General features: G+C 46.9%; 1 protein-coding gene across 3 annotated transcripts; it reads left to right on the top strand.

The window, feature by feature from the left end:
* The first annotated feature begins 131 nt into the window (after positions 1-131).
* On the top strand, positions 132-11,958 carry SYT11 (synaptotagmin 11). Of its 3 annotated transcripts, none has more exons than XM_037371007.1 (4): positions 132-300; positions 3,718-4,541; positions 7,189-7,312; positions 8,879-11,958. In XM_037371007.1, the coding sequence occupies exons 1-4, from the start codon at positions 267-269 to the stop codon at positions 9,187-9,189; spliced, it is 1,293 nt and encodes a 430-aa protein (XP_037226904.1). In that variant the 5' UTR covers positions 132-266; the 3' UTR covers positions 9,190-11,958. The 3 variants fall into 3 exon arrangements, with proteins under 3 accessions (XP_037226904.1, XP_037226905.1, XP_037226907.1); XM_037371008.1 differs by having other exon boundaries at positions 7,189-7,309; positions 8,876-11,958; XM_037371010.1 differs by having other exon boundaries at positions 7,189-7,309.
* The last annotated feature ends 7,067 nt before the right edge of the window (positions 11,959-19,025 follow it).

A 19,025-nucleotide genomic window follows, 5' to 3' on the forward strand; every position in this document is an offset into this window, starting at 1 on the left:
CCGCCCGGCCGCTGCCCCGGGAGGCGCCGCCGGAGCCCCGACACTTGCCGAGTCACCGCCGGGCGGCCGCGGGGCGGGGCCGACCGCCGGCTGGCGCGGGAGGGGCGGGCCGGGCCGCCGGGCGGGGCCGGGCGGGGCCTGCGCCGCGTCGGGACCAGTCGGCAGCGCCTGCATCCCGGGCGGCGAGCATCCTCCGGGCGGGGGCCGGCAGTGCGGCGCCTCCGCACCGGGCTGCGCATCCCCGCGGCCCCGGCCTCGGCGGGGCCATGGCGGAGATCACCAGTGTCCACCCCGGCTTCGGTGAGTGGGGCCGGGCCGCGCGGAGGGGCCCCGTCCGCCGCCCCGGCAGCGCCCAGGCGAGGCCCCGCGCCTCCGGGCCCGGGCCCCGCTCGCCGCGCGATGAGCCCCCCCCCGCCCCCCCCGCTCCCTGGTGGTCCCGGCTCCCGCGGGCCGCTCGCCTCCCGCCTCCCGCCCCCCCTCCCCCGCGGCAGCCGCACCCCCCCGCCCGCCGGCGGCGCCTGGGGCGGTGCCAGCGCTCGACCCCGGGGCCGCGGCGGAGGGGCCGGGCCCGCGGCCGGCCCGGCGGGGAGCAGGTGCGCGGCGGCCCCCGCCGCATGACGTGATGGCGGTGCCGGGCCGCGCCGCGCCCCGGCCTTTGTTCGCGCCTCCCCGGGGGCCGGGGCGGCTGCGGCACCGGCACCGGCGGCCCGGCGAGGCGGGGCCTGCCCGGGCGAGGGGCTTCGCGGGGCGGGGGCCGTGGCGGGCCGAGCCGGGGGCGCTGCGGGCCGGGCCCGGGGCAGCAGCCACAGCCCTGCTACATCATCGGGGCTGCGCGGGCCGGCGTGGCCGCGGGCCAGGCGGTGGCGGGGGCCCCGCGGTGGCGCGGCTCCCGGGCCGGCCGCGGACGGACCCTCCCGAGCGGTGGCGGCTCGGTTTTAAGATGCTTTTTCCCGGTAGTGCGGTGGGTGCCCGTGTCGGTTGGGTTTCTCCAGGCCCGAAGATTACAGGTGCTGCCCCTGCCCGGCCTTCGGCAGCAGCCGGCCTTCCCCTCGCTGCACCTTGCCTTTAAATCCTGAAGTACTTAGTAATAATTCTCCATACTACATCCTTTATCCCCTGTACAACACATCTGCTCACCTTTTACCATCTGTCTTCCCTGGGACCCGTGAGCCACGTGCTGTCATAATTTAACCGCTGGCCGCCGTATGGGTATAATCAGCAAAGGCCAGTTTTAAAAGGAAACTTCCGATGAATTTTTTTTGTCAATTGAAAAAGAATTCCATATCCCCAAAACCTGGGTTTGTTTCAGCTAAGTCCTCGGATCACATCAGAACAAAGATGTCTTGTACAAAGTTTGAACAAAAAAGCACGGTTCTGCTCTTTTGGGGAGGGGAGACAGGCTGCGGTGCCGTTCAGAATGGACGTTGTGCATAGCAAAGTGCATTGAAAGTTGCAGGAGCTTAATTAAAATTGGGTTTAGGCAGCTGTACCTCAGGAGTTTTCGACTGTAACGAGTCATGGAGACAGGACTGATGAATATGAAACAATAAGGTGTAAGTAGGAGCCTTCAGCCAGGAAAAGAGGGGTGTCACAAGCAGCACAGAGTAGGGAATGATCGCTCCCTGTTTCTTCCACCGGCAAGAACAGGCATCAGATGAAATGAGGTGGGGTGGGCTCAAAATAAAAGCCCTGGTTTTCTCGTGCCACATAATTAAGCTGAGGAACTCTTTGCCACAGAATGCGATGGGAGCCAAATCTAAGAGTTAAGATAATTCAGTGGAAGAAGGATCACAAAGACTTGCTAAAGTGCTTTCTAGTGTGACTGCTGGTTGCTTCTTCTGAAGTTGTCCCATCGGATCTGCAGGAAATGAAGGTAGAAGAGCTGGTTCTAAGAAGACACAATAGAAACAAAACACACACACACACACAAAAGAGATCAGAATAAGAACAGAATTTTGGCATTTGTCCTTTTTTTTTGCGTATCCACTGAAGTTGTTAATATCTGTATATGGCTGAGTTGTATTCAAATTCAAAAGACCACTTGCCTCCTTTCAAAGAGGGAACATTAAATAACAAAATTAAGGGGTTTTTTTGGGGGGGGTGTTTTGGTAATATTCCAAATTCTTCTTGCTTTCATTAGTTGAGTCCAAAGCTATACTCGCAGTGGGGTCTGAGAGATTTATCTGTGACATTGGTCACCATTGCGAAAGACTTCCCGTTCCAGGCAGGGAAGGCTTCTCTCTAACCCAAAGCGACTTTGCCATTTTTGCAAAAAGGAGACATATTTGCTGGAAAATCAGAGTTTTCCCTAAGCCTATCAGATATTTAGATTATAGTCCGGCAGTCTCATCTTCTTGCCTGTTAACCTCAATAAAATAGTAATGTGGAAAGAACAGAGAAAATACAAAATCGAGGTGCTCTTTGTAGCCTCAAGTATGAGGTTGGAAGATTGTTTTGTGCTGTTTGTGGTACAGAATGAAGACAGGAAGATCAGACAAGCTTACCTTTTTTACTAGCTGTTCCATTTAGCTGTTGCTATGAGTGTCATGATGATTTTTGGTTTTCCTTTTTACTGTGGAAGCAGTTTGTACAATTTGCGCAGAAAGAGACATAGGGTCAGAGGGCTTTTTTGTTTGCTTGCTTCTCCACATCCACCCACCCCCCTCAAAAAAAAAATTGCTTTAATAAGCAGTAGTACAGTAACAAGTTGCAAGAAGAGCCTGGCTCTACCTTCCCTATGACCTCCCACCAAGAAACTGAAGACAGCAAAAAGATCCCTCGCTTTTCCTTCCCTTTTAAGACTGAACAAACCCCGTTCTTTCGGTTTCTCCTCATCTTCCATCTGCTTTCCGTTCTCCATCCACTCAAACTTTTTCATCGTCTTGGTGGCCCTTGACTGGAATTGCTGGAGGATGCCAGTATAATGTACTGGGGAGCTCACCAGTACTGGCTTCGTTCTGTATCTTGGTGATACTTCTCCGAAGTCAGCCGTTACAAATAGAAAATAAATAGCATAGTTGCTAAAAATTAACATAGTGCCTTTTTATTCTGGCTTGTCATCACTGAAGAACCATAGTTGACACAAGCTCTAGAAAATATCAGATAATCCCTAAATCCAAATACAGGATTTTCTGTCTGTTGTTTCTGGACATTGGATTTCCACATGAAATTTTGTGCATCCCATTGGCCCAGGATCTGCCACGAGGGGCTAGGACAAACCAGTCACACATTTCAGGCCAAAGGGATTTTTAAAAAAGTGTTAATAAAGGATAACTCCAGATCCAGTGTTATGGCCATATTTATTGCTCCCTTCTTGTTGTTAAAATAGAATTGTGTAATGTTTCTGAACAGGGCGTTAAAAAAAACAAAAATAATGCTTCCTGCAAATCAAGAAACCATATTCCTGCGGAGCTGTGGAGATGCTGGTAATGCGGGAGCTCGATTTGGCAAGATCAGGCAATCAATCATTTGAAATTCTTAGCACATGAAACACAGGTCAAGCATGCCTTAGGAGTGTAAAACTGGTTCCCACATGGGAAAATATAAATTTAAGGATGTAATTTTTTTTATTCTGGGGAAGCTTTGATACCAAGATGGTTGAATTAAAAACACCGTGGTGGTATGGTATCGATCTCTGTCCGGATGTGCTTGGCCCTCTAGGGGCATGGCCACTGTGAAGGTACGAGCTCGGTCCTGACTGCCTTGTCTTCTCCGCAGATGTCTCGCCAGTTGTGGCAGGCCTCATTGGTGCTACTGTCCTGGTGGTTTCTGTCTCCGTAACAGTTTTTGTGTGGACATGCTGTCACCAGCAAGCAGAAAAGAAGCACAAAACCCCACCGTATAAATTCATTCACATGTTGAAAGGCATCAGTATCTATCCGGAGACCTTGAGTAACAAGAAGAAAATTAACCGAATCCGGAGAGACAAGAATGGCACTCCTAAGGAGACTGGAAGGGGAAACCTCTTGGTGGATGCTGCTGAATCTGGTTTAATAGGCTCTGATAAGGCTCCTGATGGGCCAAACGCAGCCCCCCATGTCGACCAGCTCCCGATAAAAGTAGATTATGGAGATGAACTAAGTCCAGATCAAAGCCTCACTCCAGGAGGAAGTAAAACCTCCTCCCCATCTTCTCCAGGGGATGACGTCATGTTGGGCGAACTGACTTTCTTAGTGGACTACAACTTCCCTAAAAAAGCGCTGGTAGTTACCATTCAGGAGGCTCACGGGCTGCCAGTGATGGATGAGCATACTCAGAGCTCTGACCCTTACATCAAGATGACAATTCTTCCAGATAAAAGGCATCGAGTGAAGACTCGCGTACTTCGCAAGACACTGGACCCAGTCTTTGATGAGACCTTCACCTTCTATGGCATCCCGTACAGCCAGCTCCAGGATTTGGTGCTTCATTTCCTCGTGCTGAGCTTTGATCGCTTTTCTCGAGATGATGTTATTGGAGAAGTCATGGTGCCCCTTGCAGGGGTGGATCCGAGCACTGGAAAGGTTCAGCTGACCAGGGAGATCCTCAAAAGGAACATACAAGTAAGTCGCTTTGTATAGTGTGACACAAGACTCCTTGCATTGTATTTGATTCCAGTTCTTTTCATCCAGGAGCCTCCATGGTTTAATAAGCAGAAATCCTGGAAATCCTTAGCTGTGAAACACATTTTTCCACAGATTCGTGTTACTAGTAGCGCGATGGCTGTGCTCTTTTAGCTAGGCAGTTCTGTGCTTGTGGTTCTGGTGATTTGATAAGGCATGGTCACTATTTAGGCCTAGAAGCGACGACTGTTATAATATGGTCTGACCATGTTAAACACCTACACTTGTAATTATCTACATCTGAACTGTTACTGTAAGCTGTAAGTAAGTGGGAATGCACCAGCGGAGTCTGACATGATTCCTCTTGTCCTGGAGCAGATGCCTAAATCAGCTCAGATGAACCCACCTTGGATGACGATTTTTTTCTCACTCAAGAAGACAGTGTGTCTAAGATGGCTTTGCCAAATGTAGAGATCTAAAATTTAGGTGAAGTGAATCCCACTCTTAGTGTCTGGTGCTGTAAACTAGAAAGCTGAGCCATCCGTGTAAGATACTGAGGTTACGTTGGGGAAGGTGGCTGCTGTCCTCCAAAAACACATTGTCTTCTGGTAGGAGGGTGAGGTGGTACTTCAGATTTTTATTTTCTTCCTTAGTTTATTTCTGCTACCCGTCGTCCAGGTTCAACAGAAAACGGCGCTTGGGCTCACTTGTTGCCTTAACGTATTGGAAGTTGTTGCTGAGCTCTGTAAAATACTTCATTATGTCCCAGAGTGGCAGTATTTTAATTGAAAAGTTTTTTCAACTATATGGGGCACTTTGGTTTTTTTGTTTTGAAGTTCTTTAAAGGAGACTGTGTGTCAGTGACCTAAAACAAAGCAAAAGAATCCCAACAAAACAAGAGTCCTGGTAATTACTTTGCTTTTCTTAGGTTCTTGGGATGCTTTACATTATAATTAATCAAGTGGCTGGTTTAGGTTCTTTAAATATTCTTTTCAGTGCATTGACCGTATCTCTTAGAGGTCATAGATTAAAAATAGAGGAAAAAAGTCACACTAAATAAAAATAGTTTTAATCAAGGATTCAAATTATGTAACATTTATTAGTAATCAGAAATAGATTTACCTTGGTGTCAGGTGTGCATTCTTGAAAACCTGCATAGCTCCACAATGCCAAAGCAGCTGTTACGGAACAAAGTTTTCAATGTCAGGAAATTTCAAAATCCGGAATACAAAGTTGCATTTAAAACCCAGTAAATTATTACACAGATCCAAGCCAGCAGAGGCGTACCTCCCATCCTCATGAATATTCCCAATAATTTCTAACAGCCAGTCTGAGAATGCAAATTACTTGGAAGTAACGGCATTAAATTCCTTTGGATCAAAAGAACCCCCAAACCCTTTACAATGTACGCACACCCCCACCCCGGCCTCCCAATACTCTTTCTGGCTGCCGTATTCAGGTTGATTTCTAGCCAGGGAGCCAAAGTTCTGAATGTTTCCCTTCTGGGGCCAGGAACTTGCTCATATATTTGCTCTCCTCCCAAAATTTTGCATGAGCAGAATTACCCTTCTTTCCTTGCATTTGGAAAACTTGTCTGAAACACACAGGAACCACTCCGATAAGAAGAAACCACCAAAACCATGATGAACATTTTCCATTTTAAAGTTTACACGCAGAATTTTTTCCCAACTGAGTAACAGCAGTTGAAGGAACACCTTCATCTCTTGGGTGATTGCCAGAGCATTTAGTGTGACATTCACCAGTCTGAAGTGAGAAAAATTCCTTTTCTTGGGGACACCCCCTCGAGCCTTTGCTCTGCAGGGTTAGCAGTACCAGGCACCGCTGGGGGCAGGAGGAGGGCCAGGTACTGAAGTCAAGATCTTCAGCAGGCAGCTGCTGGCGTGGTGGCAGGGATGTGCAGCGATGGCAGCAGTGCCATTGGCGCGTTGCTGACACCCCGTGAGTTCATACCCATCGCTAATACCGTTTGCCTTGGTAGCAAATAAACTTAATCTAAATCAGTGCCATCTCAGTGAAAGCTAGCGAGTGCCATCTGGCAACCAGAACTAATTATCTTAGTATTACGTTACTCTTTGAGAGGATACACAGCAAGTTTAACTGAGTAAAGCTGGTTTTATCTTCATATACCTTCATCCTGTACCTTTGCAGGCTATGATGGGGAAGCTGTCAGAGCATACCTAGGGAACGTGAGGTGCTTGGCCATTGAAGCTCCACCAAAACTCAATGAAACTTAAGCTCCTAAACCCCACAGATGCCTCTAGCAGCAGACCTCAAAAGGCAGCCACAGCTGCTGTGCTCTGGGAAGGTGCCCACCGGGTTTGCCCTCAGGGAAACACAGAATTCCAGGGGCGAGGCTGTAGTGATGCTTGCTGAGCTCAGCAGGTGTGGGGTGAACAGTGCAGCATGATTGACCTGATGCCACTTGCTCCTTCTCCCAGGGGCTCCTCCTGCCCGAGGCACTTCAATGGCCTGCGGCTCATTTTCCAACTTTTTAGGCATTTATTAGCGCAAGGAAAGGAAATTCTGGTGACCTCCACCAACATTTGCCCCTATTTATATGACTGTCTTGTCCTAAAAAGTTCTTTCTGTTTTGGGTTTTTTTGTTTGTTTGTTTGTTTTTTCACAGAAATGCATTAGCAGAGGGGAGCTGCAAGTCTCCTTGTCTTACCAGCCGGTGGCACAGAGAATGACCGTTGTGGTGCTGAAAGCCAGACATTTGCCAAAGATGGATATCACTGGCCTCTCAGGTAGAAGCTATTTTCTCCAGCTCTAAATGCATGGGGGGGAGGGGGGGGGGGATCCCCAATTTCCTTTTCAGATCTTTTCACCCGTCTTATCTGAAGGATTTCTTTGCGCATTTTTCCTCAAACTCTTTCTAAGGGCGCTGGGTCGCTGCGAGTAATCCGTCCCTCGCCAGCAGATGGTTGTACAAACAAGACCACGTCCTTCCTGCTGTGAGACCAACAGTTGCATCTTTCTGGCATCGCCGGGGTTGTGGATGAAGACAGTGTTTTCCATATTTAGCAGAATCTCCGTGTTGCTTTTGGCCAGAGCGCGCAGGCTCCGTGTCTCCACGCTGCTGTCACTCCTCGCTGCCCTTAGCAGCGTTTTTGCCGCGGCACAACTGCTGCTCGCTGCATCTACCGCAAACCCTGCCCCTGGAAGAGGAGAGTGAAAGAGGGCAAGCGTAAGAAAGAGGAGTGATAGACTCAGAATAGAGAGGGGCAAATTCATACAACATTAGAAAAAATGCTGCTTTTTTTTTCTTTTTTGTTGTTTTGGCTGGTTTTGTTGTTCCTCTGTTTGGGGAGAAGAGCAGCTGTTCTGGTTTTCCTATTTTGCAGTTGCGGATTCTCAGACTCCTGAATCCCCTTAGCAAAGTTTCCTTCAGGATTATGGGAAAATGGTTAGAATCAACTCGAGAGTCAATAACAGACTGACTGATAACAAATTTAGTCCTGGTTTTGTGGCTTTCTTCTGTACGCCTCAGAAAGAATGCGGACTAGGCTTAATTCTCTATTGTAGGCCTTAATTTTTTTTTTAAAAAAAAGCTTTCTATGTGTGGTCTCCCACTACAGAATAAATTTTTTGGTAAGTGTTCTTCTCCCTGCTGAATCTTGTAAGGTTAACATCACTTCTTTATGTGATCTTTACATTATGCATAAGCTCATCATTTCAGTTGGATAAAAAAAGTGAAAATTAACTAATGTCAGCTGGGCAAAAACTTGGGTTACATGAAAAAACCCCACTGTGTGCGTGGTATCTTAATTTAAATCCTAAACAAGTACCCGCATAAAGAGCGAGCTGACTGATAAAGTGAGGCTGATGGAGACGTGAAGGCTTTATTTTAAACTTTCTTCTTTTTCAGTACCTTCCACTAGAAATGTTTTCCATCTGCAAGTTCTTAAAACTGTTTTGACACTTTGTTGGGCCATTTTCTGAAACAGGGTAAAAATATTTCTTGTTATAGATGACAGCAAAGAGTGAAAGTTTTGGCTAGTCAGGCACTAACCTCATCAAAAAGCTGCCCATTTGGTATTTCTGGGAGTAATTACTGCCATTTCACGTGCAACTTGCTTCCCCTCCCAATCCCCATGCAATGTCCATGAAGAACTTGGGCTGCTAACATCAGCTGGTTGCTTTGCAGTGAGAAAATACGCCAACAACACCCCCCTCCTGGGGCAGCTGGAGTGAGTAGCCAACATTCACACCGTTTACTTGAGCTCGCTCAAGTTCAGTGAGCTAAAACCTACCCGTTACTTGCAGGAGCATTGCTGGGCTGTGTTATTAGTTTATTTCTCTCTCTCCTCCAGCAGATCCGTACGTTAAGGTGAATGTTTATTACGGAAGAAAGCGCATAGCAAAAAAGAAGACTCACGTGAAGAAGTGCACTTTGAATCCTGTCTTCAACGAATCCTTCATTTATGATATCCCCATTGATCTCCTTCCTGACATCAGCATTGAATTCCTAGTTATCGATTTTGACCGTACCACAAAGAACGAAGTGGTGGGACGGCTGATTTTGGGAGCACACAGCATCACTGCAGCTGGTGTGGAACACTGGCGAGAGGTGTGTGAGAATCCTAGAAAGCCAGTGGCCAAATGGCACAGCCTGAGCGAATACTAGCAGAGGTGGCGGCAGCGACAGCCGACTTGTAGAACAGACTTAAACCTTGTTTTAGCTGTAGAACTAAACTTTCGTAAGAAGCAGCAGCTGATTGGTTCTCTAGTGATGTGATTTTGCAGGGCACTAAAATTCTAAAGAGCATTAAATGAAAAAAAAAAAAAAGATACCACGAATATATATAACAGTGTAATCACGCTATTGCATGCCTAATACAAACTGAAATTAGTATAACTACCAATATCAAGTTGCAGATTTTAATACAATTATCTGTCACTATGGAAGTTGTGTTTGTGCCGAACTGTCTTTGCTGGTATTCACCAAGATTGGCCTGTCTTTATTAGGCTTCTCCCAAAGTTTCTGAATTCTGCTGTTTAACCTCTAGTTTCTTGTTAGTTTGCCTGCCCATTGGTTCTTGCAGTTCTGTTCTTTGCTGGTTTGGGAGTACCAACCGCATTTCCGTATAAAGGTGGTTTAGAATTCTGCACTAGCGCAAAAGGAAAATACAGGGAAAATGGCACTTTCCTTCAGAAAAGAAATAGTTCTGTTGTCAGGTACCGAAATACTTGCCGTTGCAATGTGCTTGTGGAGGAGCTGTAAGGTCACAACATCAAAGATTTGCATCTAAAACTCAAACACCAACAAACTGATCGCGTTGCTTTTGCCAACATGGAAGTTAGCACAGGCATGATCTCAGAGACTATCAGAACTGGGGAAACTCTGCTCCATTGCATTTTATTTAACCCTGTCTGTGCATGAAGGGCTGAAGAAAAAAACCCAAAACCTGATATGTCATTGATTGGTTAAGGAAGCTCTTGCTGATTCTTCTAAACATTGAATGTGAAATTCTACATGATTGATAAGTTCTGTTATCGCGGTGTAACATACCTGAGACAGGAAAGAATCTTGGGGGAAGGGGTTTTAAGTAGAAAAATTACAAAGCCTCCCTTCATTCCTGCTTGAGTCAATTTGTGTTGCATATGATCTTGTAGTTACCCAGAGCCAGCTCTTAAGAAAAGGAATAAACACAGGGGAAAGCCTGTCACAACAAAATGTGTCGGGCTCTTCAAGAAGTTAATTTTCAGAGTTTCAAGGCAGCTCGAGTTCATTCTTAAATTGTGAATGACTTCTGAGACTTGGGCTATGCTTACCGTCACCTCTGAAGTGTAAAACCGTTACATGGCGAGCGTGACCTGTAGCACTTCAGGCTATTAACCCTGACTAGTCAGAAGTTTTGAACAGAAGTTCATAGAATCAAGTTCCATGATCACAAGTTTGGAAGTCGCTGCGTTAGATGTGATGGTAACGCCCTCACCTGTCAACTGGCTTTGTACAAGACACCAGCATCCTGGCAAGTAACGCGATTTGGCTTCTTATCACAGTCAAGCCAGGAAAGATACAAGGATGATAATTGGCAGAACATAATCAATTGTAAACGTTGTTGGTAAACCGAAAGAAATAGTTACAACCAGCTGTAGAAATTAAAATTATTTCTGAACTCTCCAATGGAAATACAAAGCAGAAGTGAGCTTGCAAAGAGGCACGTAGGAGACCGCAAATTTTCAGTAAACATTTTGTTGATTCCAGGCAGCCAGTCTGTTCTGTGCCCTGTGGAATGTAAATAATGTATTATAATTAAAAAAAAATCAAGATCACTTATTAATTACTTACAGGACTTGACTACTGAATTTTAAAGCCCTGTTGGAAAAATGATCCTTTCTACCTTCATACTAATGAAAGTAGAGTAATTGAGCAAGGCTTACTCAGTGTCCTCTCCAGCCACCGTGTAAAGCCACAGCTGCTGGGAAGGCTCTTCGTGCAAACAGTCAGCACTTTGTTAGTTGGCAATACTTTGGCGTCTCTTCCTACGAAATTATTTTTGGAAAGTTGAATTTTCTCACCCATAGCTAGTTACTCATTGAAACTTCCTTCCAGGCAGAGTGTCCCTTTAGCAACAGAAGTCACACTGAAGCTGAAGCTCTCTATTTCTCGGCCTTGCATGGCAGGCAGAAGCATGGACTGTGTTCGTGCTTTATCGATCCTGATTACGAGGATTTCTGCCTGAGGTTATTAGATTTTATCTTTGTCTTAAATGCTTTCTAGCTCATGCTGTATTGGTGGCTCACAGCCACAAACCAGAGAACGAGTTCTCCCTTGGAAATTGGTGTAGATCTATTTCAACCCTAGTTTTTGCACTAAGCAGTTGTGTTGCTGAAGTTTAGCAACTGTCACGACTTTTCCTCAGAACATGCTTTCCAGCACCGCTCCAAACATCTGGATAGGACATACTAACAACAACAAAATTCCCTTTTTCCCTCCGGTGTGAAAAGCATGCTTAAGCCTAGATGATCTCCTTAAGATTCCTTTAGTTGAAAAGGAAAGATGAACTTCTTGTCAAGGAAACATGCTCAGGGTAAATAGACTTAGGCTATCGGGCAGATAGGAGTAGCTCCAACACTCTTCTGGAATAATAGGAAACTGAAGATGTGCAGATATATATTTTTTAAAACGTAAAATAGACAGTAAGTGACAGCGGACTCACTGTAAAATCTCCCAGGTGTGGTTATTCTTTACCTTGTGTCTTCTATTGTAAAACTAACTTGGACAGTTACAACTTTGTGTGAAAAAAAGAAAAAAAAAAAGGCAAAAAACCTAACTCAACATGTGTGAAACTGCATAATGCTATAAGCTAATCTACATTATGTAATGCTATCTTGTATGTTGAATTTGTTAACGCACATCGAGCGTGCAAATAAAAATGAAATCACTTTAGCTGCTGACTGTGTGCCGTGTTTGACCGTGGGCAACACATCCATGACCACACCGCACACTTTTAAGAATGTGTTTCTAAAAGCATTTATTTCTGCTGTGGCAATCCAAGGGAAAAGCACGCACAAAACGTGCCTCAGAGACACAGAGGAAGGTGACAGAATCCTGGCCAGTGATGTAGAACATCATCACTTAAGCGCTAGCGCATACAGAAACTTGGTACGCAGCGTTACAATTTGGCACGAATGGATATTCGTTGGCTAAGCTGAATCGAAGTGAAAAAATAGGCTCAGGTGGGCAGGAAAAGAGGCCGTTTGGCTCAAAGTTCTGTGATTTAGAAGCGTTCCTGGATTCCTGGTCAGAACTGAATTATCCAGGAACACTTTTGTCCATCTCGCTCTCTGCGAGATGCAACAGTCTCCCTTAGTGCAGCGATCTGGCTCCTGTGACTTGTTTTCCTGCAGCCCCACGTCAGCCCCACACAGAACAATATTGCTGGGCACAAAGCCACGTCTTTAGAGAACGCCAAATAGCGGAGAGCAGCGAGCCGCGTTTCCCCAGCAACACAGACTCCAGCGAGCGCTTCAGCGCCGCGCTTCACGCTTTTGTGGTGGCTTCCCACGTAGCAAAGGGCCCATCTCCAGAGGTGCTTTAGGTGTCCCCCTACTTAGAATGAGCTTCAGGTCTCAGCTTCAAGGAGCCAGACAGTTTCAGCCCAAGCTTTACAGAAACATCGCCCAAGGTCCCGTAACCAGGAATGTGGCTGGTGCTGCGGCTCTCCGCAGGCGGGAGCTTCCCAGCCTTCCACGCCACGTGGGAAGTGCACTCAGGAGTCCCTCCCCTGCCTTCTCCAGTAGAAACGCACCACAGTTAACAGGAGCAGCCGGCTCTCTCCGACTGTACCCCGGGACAAAGATGAAAACAACCTGCAACAGGTGCCTCTCCCATCACCGGTGACGTGCTTGGTACTACTGAGGAAGGAGCGGCAGAAGAGCCGGAGAAGTTCCATGAGCTGGACGTGGCCCCTGCCCTGGTGACCCGCTCCCACATTGCTGGACGCAGCAGTTGGACTCGGCGCTGCACACATAGAAACACTGGCAGCCACCGAGGTTGAGCAGGTAGCGACCCACACGACGTGCACACGCATCCGAACGCGATGCCCAATGACCCGAGACACAGTGGTTTATTTCACACCATTCTCTGCACTGCGACTGACCGCAGCGTTTAACCTCTGGCTGTTATTTCTCATGGTAATAACCAGGGTTATAAGAGCGGTTGGCTGAAACTGCTCAGCCAAAGCGCACAGGCGCTGGTTATTTTCTACTTATTGTGCAAAATGTGAGAGAAAAATCTCTCTTCATCCTTCCCTGCTTGGCTTCCGCGTCTTGTGCTGCCTGCCTCTAACAAACGTCCTGTTTCAGGTTCTTACACCATTCAGCTGAAGCAGAAACAAAAGAATTTGCATAAGAAAAAGGAGGAGGAAAAAAAAAAAGGCAAACAGAATGGGTTTGACAAACCATGAAAAGAGAAATGGTTTTGTGGGGAGCCTGGAAGCTCGGCCCTGACTCCCTTCCCACCTTCCCGGGGCCGGCGTGCTGGTGCCACTGAAACCAGCAGGATTCTGCGCCGCTTCCAGCACAACCGGGTCTCTCCTCCTCCGGCAGCTTCTGCCTCACCTAATTCCCGGTAGGAGCCAGGCACGTTGCCACAGCAATGTGATTCACTCCTGATGGCAGATGCTGGGTCAGGGCTGTTCCAGTTCTACCATTCCGTGATTCCTTTCAGCAGGCAGGGACGGGAACAGCTTTGTCGTCCCCCCCCAAGCCCCAGATACTCAGGGCTGCAGCCGCCGTCAGGGGCTTCAGGGTGCCCTTTCGCCCTCACCAAAACGCAGCAACTGGATCCTGAGTGTTCAACGAGCCGTTCCACCGCGTCAGCCAGGTTGCAGGGCCCCAAGGTTGCTGTCGTTAACTTGCATCTGCTCCGATAACTGTTTAAAGCCAAGCTGGTCCCTTTCAGAGCCTGCAGCACCGGAGGCCACTGCGCCCGCGCACCAGTGCCTGCCCCGGCGTCGGCGTCTGAGCGCCCCGTTGCGCGTCTGTCCTGCAGAACAGAGACAGTTCTTGGGGAGATGCTTTCTCTGTTGGGCCAAATGGGAAACGGGACAGGAAAGGAAAAACATAAGTGAGTAAAACATAAGGAAGTGGCAGAAAAGGCAATGCCCAGGAAAAAAAAAAAACATACCAAAAAATAAAAACAACAAACAAAACCACCACCACCCCAAAACCAAAATGACCCTCCCCTTTACCTCTGCTGTATTGCACAACAGTTGGACCCTTCTTCCAAACGTGGATGGGCCCATACTGACAATTTTTAGACTCTACCTCAACACAGAACCTGTTCCATTATATACATTATTACATTAATTCACCTGGTCCTGAAATCAGGCATCTCAGAGGACTCAACAGCCGCTTAGGGATGTCCCATTATCACTGAAGAAGAGCAGCCAGCTGCTGGAAAAAAAAAAAAAAAAATATTAGCAGTGCACCTAAAATCAATGAGAGTGGGGGGAGCATGATACCCTCCCCTGCCCCCAAAATTCCCCAGTGAAGCTGTGGGGAGGCTCGGGGACACTGTGCACGGCTGGTGTCCAGAGGGTGAGGGATGTTCGGAGTCACTGTGTACTCAAGGACACGTGAATTTCAGCTGGGACAGGGGAAGGGCTGGACCCATCCACATCCAGAAAAGAATATAAAACACGGGCAAAATTATTTGGGGAACATTCAGATTACATCACCTTGACTTTTTAAAAATTAACACAAGCAATGCAACCCACCGCAGGGAGCTCACCGCCTGCATTTTTGGTCCTGAGATGAATGTTAATACACAGACATCAACATGCAGATTCAGCTGACACTCAGAAAGGGAAAATGTAAAAAAAGTGTCTGATTCCTTCCTGCTGGTGAATGTAATGAGACGAACAGCTCAGCAAAGCAAGATTTAGCAAATACAAAGTGCCTCACAGTATTACGCTGTTAAAAGAATTAATTACAACACTGAGATCTATGTACTAAAATCTTATAATTAAAAGAACTACATATGTCACACCTTAGGATATATATTTAGGTCTCTGAAAGGAACACCAGGAGTGTAGGCAGGAGAAAAATCCATGTGTTGCCACGCATAGAATCATTACAGCACAAAGCCTAAGCTGATGCTCTCAAGTTAATTTTTTTCTTATAATAATATAGCAGTAACGGGTTTGGTAAAAAAAGTATAAAAGGATTGAATAGCAAAGGTGCCCTCACACAAAAGCTGCACAGCCCAGACACAAAAATCCAACAGCAAGCCTGTACAGAGCATCATCTGATCATGCTGGATGTTGTCAGATCGAACCCACGCTTTGGCCATCACCAACCTATAGGATGGGGCATTTTTAAAGTTGTTGTTACCGATACTCTGCAGAGAACATCTGTATTTCCAAATAACTCCCCTATCGTGCTCACACGATGACTCTAGAGGACTATTCCACCTTTTCTTACCCTGTCTTCCAAGTGCTGCACTGTATTATTTGTAATACAGAAGAGGAAAACAAAACACACACTAACCCACAGAAAAAAACCCACCAAAACCAAAAAGCAAACAAGATAAAAAGATTAAAGCAAATTCATCCAAGTGTTCTCTGAGATCTCACGGCAATATTGGTTTTAGTGGTTTGTGTGGAATAGCGAGACCATGCTCATGCAGATGCTTATCTTCAGGCCATGCCACAAGCTTTGTGCTTTTTCCTTTTCGTCCTTTCTTAGTCATCCTTGGGTAATGTTTCTCAGTACTGAGTTTTGGTAATGTTTTCAGAGGACTTTTTCCTGTATTTCTTGGATTTATTTCTTCATAGAGCATTCAAATTACACGCAGGATTTAAAGCTGATTATTAGTAAAGAAAGCATTTGTCAGAATTAACCTTTCCAACCCACTCAGTGATGATTACTTCTTCCACTGCGGGCTATCGAGTGGCTTCGCCGTTAGAGCGCAAATTCAAGTCAGACGCTTTTTGTGCATCTTCTGTCGATTTAACGCACAGACTCACTGGAAGAAATTACTTCAGCCTATGCCAAGCGAAATGTGCCATTTTCGCTCATTTGCTGGGGCGAGGTGCTTGCTAGGATAGAGTTGGTTTGCCCCGGAGAACAAAGGACAGCTCAGGAGCATCCGCCTGGAGCTTGTAGGTTCACTCGCACCCAGATTTACACAGGTGTAAAACAGACCCCACACCAGCAGCTGCTGCCCATGACCCAGATACTTGACTTGATCATCTGGTTTCTACATAGGATTTTGCTTCACTCCTCCAGTCTTGTGACACAAGTGTTGCTGCTTTAATTCAGCAGTAATTTTGGCATCGTTTGGGGTTGGGTGGTTGGTGGGGGTTTTTTTCACTTCTCAGTTACATGTAATTAACCTCCATGTATCTTAAATTTTACCAATTTTGCACTTTTTGAGAATGACTTCTTGTCCTCTTGACAAGCGGCTGACCTCTATGAACAGCGATTCTGCATTCCCACGATACAATCTCGCAAAGCAAACCTGTACCAGCACCGCATCAAGGATTTTCTTCGTACGCTCCAAGCGGACAGCGAACAGCAACATGTGCTCAACTTCACACCCACACCCACGCCGACAGCGTTAGACCCTCCATAGCTGAGATTCCTTCATTCCTGGTGATGGATACGCTGTTTGGGGGCAGATCTTGGCAATTACAACCTGAAACGCCTTTGAGCCTGCCCTTAGGGAGGTGAAGCACTGCAAAGCTCGCTCTCCCCATACGTCTGACACCTCTGCAAACCCTCACGGACCCAGGCAACCAGGATGCAAAATGGACCCACTTTGCTCCATAAGGTCGTTTTTATTTCAAGGCTCCATTACAGTAAGCTTTTATGTAAGAACTCCACTCCTGTGACTTATTTAGGTGACAGATAAATGGCACTTCACAATCATGTTGGAGGAAGAATTCGAAGAATGTAGTGGTAGGAATTTTTTCATCCCACAGGTTTTTTCATGCCCTGTTAAGAAAGAGGTCACTGCTGGGACAACTGAAACAGCTTCCAAAATTCTACGGAGAAGCCTAAAATCTAAGCTCTTAGTCATCTGCTTCTTAATTAGAGGTCTTCCCCTAATTTGCCTCTAGATCTTATCACAGTACCTACATACAAATTTTTAGTGTCAATGTTTGTGACTTGATTTGGTCTACGCTTTGAAGTCACATAGCCAAAAAGGATGCAAGAACAGCCTTTTCTTTTGGTCTAAATTATGGTTCCTGTAGTTACGGAGAACACAACAGATATGGAGCAAAACTAGTGAAGAACCATCACTGAACACAAGCCAACACGCTGGCTTGGGATCAACTGGCCCAATCTGTAGCCAATAACACGCACAACAGCGCGATCCGTGACAGCACAGCGTTAGAAAAAAGTGTTTCTGCTCTTTACTGGGCGTGTATCACAGGATGGGGTAGGTGGGGGGTGAAGCAGCTGGTGAACCGTATTTGCGTTGTTTGGATCTCACCTGCGACTCTCAAGCAAAGCTGTCCTGGAGGAAGAAGGAATGTCAACTCTGAAAAATGATGAAACCCGAAAGCAGCATGAGCAAGGCAACAGCGTCTGCAGCAGACGGGTTACTGGGAAGCCCCGAGAGAACACGCGCTAAGCCCGTGGTGTTCAGTGTATTCTTGGTCTGCAAAACAGAGCGAGCTGTGATAGAGCACGGCTTTTGAGGTAGTCAAAGCCAGGCAAACCCGGAGTACTTCCTAGCAGGCTTAGAAAGGAGCTGCACCATTAAATGACTGGCTGGAAACAGGGCAAAAAAACAGCACGCAGGAAGAAAGTAACGCTACCAAAGCTATCGCTCTTGTATCACTTACTACTACTCATAAAATACCCTGAAGTCATTTGATGTTGCTAAAAACATCATGCAGGCCTAGCCTACCAAGTTTTCACTGATTTCTAATTTTTTAAAGCTTCTTGGATAAAGAGCAGCTTCTGAAGTGCGCCTTAAACTCACCTCTACTCGTCAGCCAGGTGGTGATGGCCAGAGGTGTTACTTCTGGTACGTGAGGTATAAAGGAAGGATAACCAAACCACATGCCACGTACATGATTCATGGCTGTAACATGTAAGAGTTACCCTTCTAGGAATCTTGCATTTAGCCCATGAAAGCAAAAGCAGGTAACACGTACCAGGCCATCAACCAGGGCGAGATTTATCTGCCGACTCATCTGTTTAGACAGGAAAAGAGTTACAGCCGTAAACCCGATCAGGGACCGTACTGCCACAACCACTACAACGCGAAGCGTTGCTCCAGACTGGAAAAATCACACAACAGAGTTACTGCTGCAAGCCATGAGACAATTCTTGCAAGACTAAGAAGTTATGAGAGATGGTAGCTGGGGATGCTGCTAGCCAGCACCTGGTAAACGTGCTAGGAGATGCTGATGCTGCGCGCAGAAGCGAAAACGTTCCATCCTCGGCTGCAGGACCGTCACTCACAGGATGCTACAAGGCGAGATCCTGTCTAACCCAGCGCCAGCGATGGCAGCAGCCTGTCGTTAGTCAGAGCACGAGGGACACCTGGCAACTTTGGCTTCAGCATAAAAACCTGAAGGGAAGAAAAAACAGCAACTATACCAACGGCCCAAAGGACTCTAAACACAGCTGCCTTCTACAAAGTACAAATACAGTATCTATATATAGTACAGGATAATAAAATGCAAACCACCAACGCACAGAGAAACCGAGGCAGTGGCAGGCACAGAGGGAATGCTTCAGCCCGTGCCCCAGCACTCGAAGATGCAGACACTGGCCTCACGCAGCTGCTACTGCCCTGGTCACAGCTAAAACCTGGGATGTCAACGCACCCGACGCAGAGCATGCGGCGGTAACACAATACAGCTGCAAAACATCCAGATCATATTTAAACTATTCAGCACCACAAAGTTTTAGGTTTTGCACCACTTAAACATAACATACTAACTCCCCCCCCCCTTTTTTTTTTCCAACCAAGGTAAGGATTTTCCAACA

This window comes from Falco rusticolus, chromosome 19 (genome assembly GCF_015220075.1).
Source record: "Falco rusticolus isolate bFalRus1 chromosome 19, bFalRus1.pri, whole genome shotgun sequence".
Classification (NCBI taxonomy): domain Eukaryota; kingdom Metazoa; phylum Chordata; class Aves; order Falconiformes; family Falconidae; genus Falco; species Falco rusticolus.

Excerpts from the sequence above, each read along its gene's own strand:
- SYT11 (XM_037371007.1), top strand. The coding sequence starts at position 267 with ATGGCGGAGATCACCAGTGTCCACCCCGGCTTCG. Across the intron at positions 4,542-7,188 it reads TCCTCAAAAGGAACATACAA|AAATGCATTAGCAGAGGGGA; the intron begins GTAAGTCGCTTT and ends GTTTTTTCACAG. Across the intron at positions 7,313-8,878 it reads TATCACTGGCCTCTCAGGTA|ATCCGTACGTTAAGGTGAAT; the intron begins GAAGCTATTTTC and ends CTCCTCCAGCAG.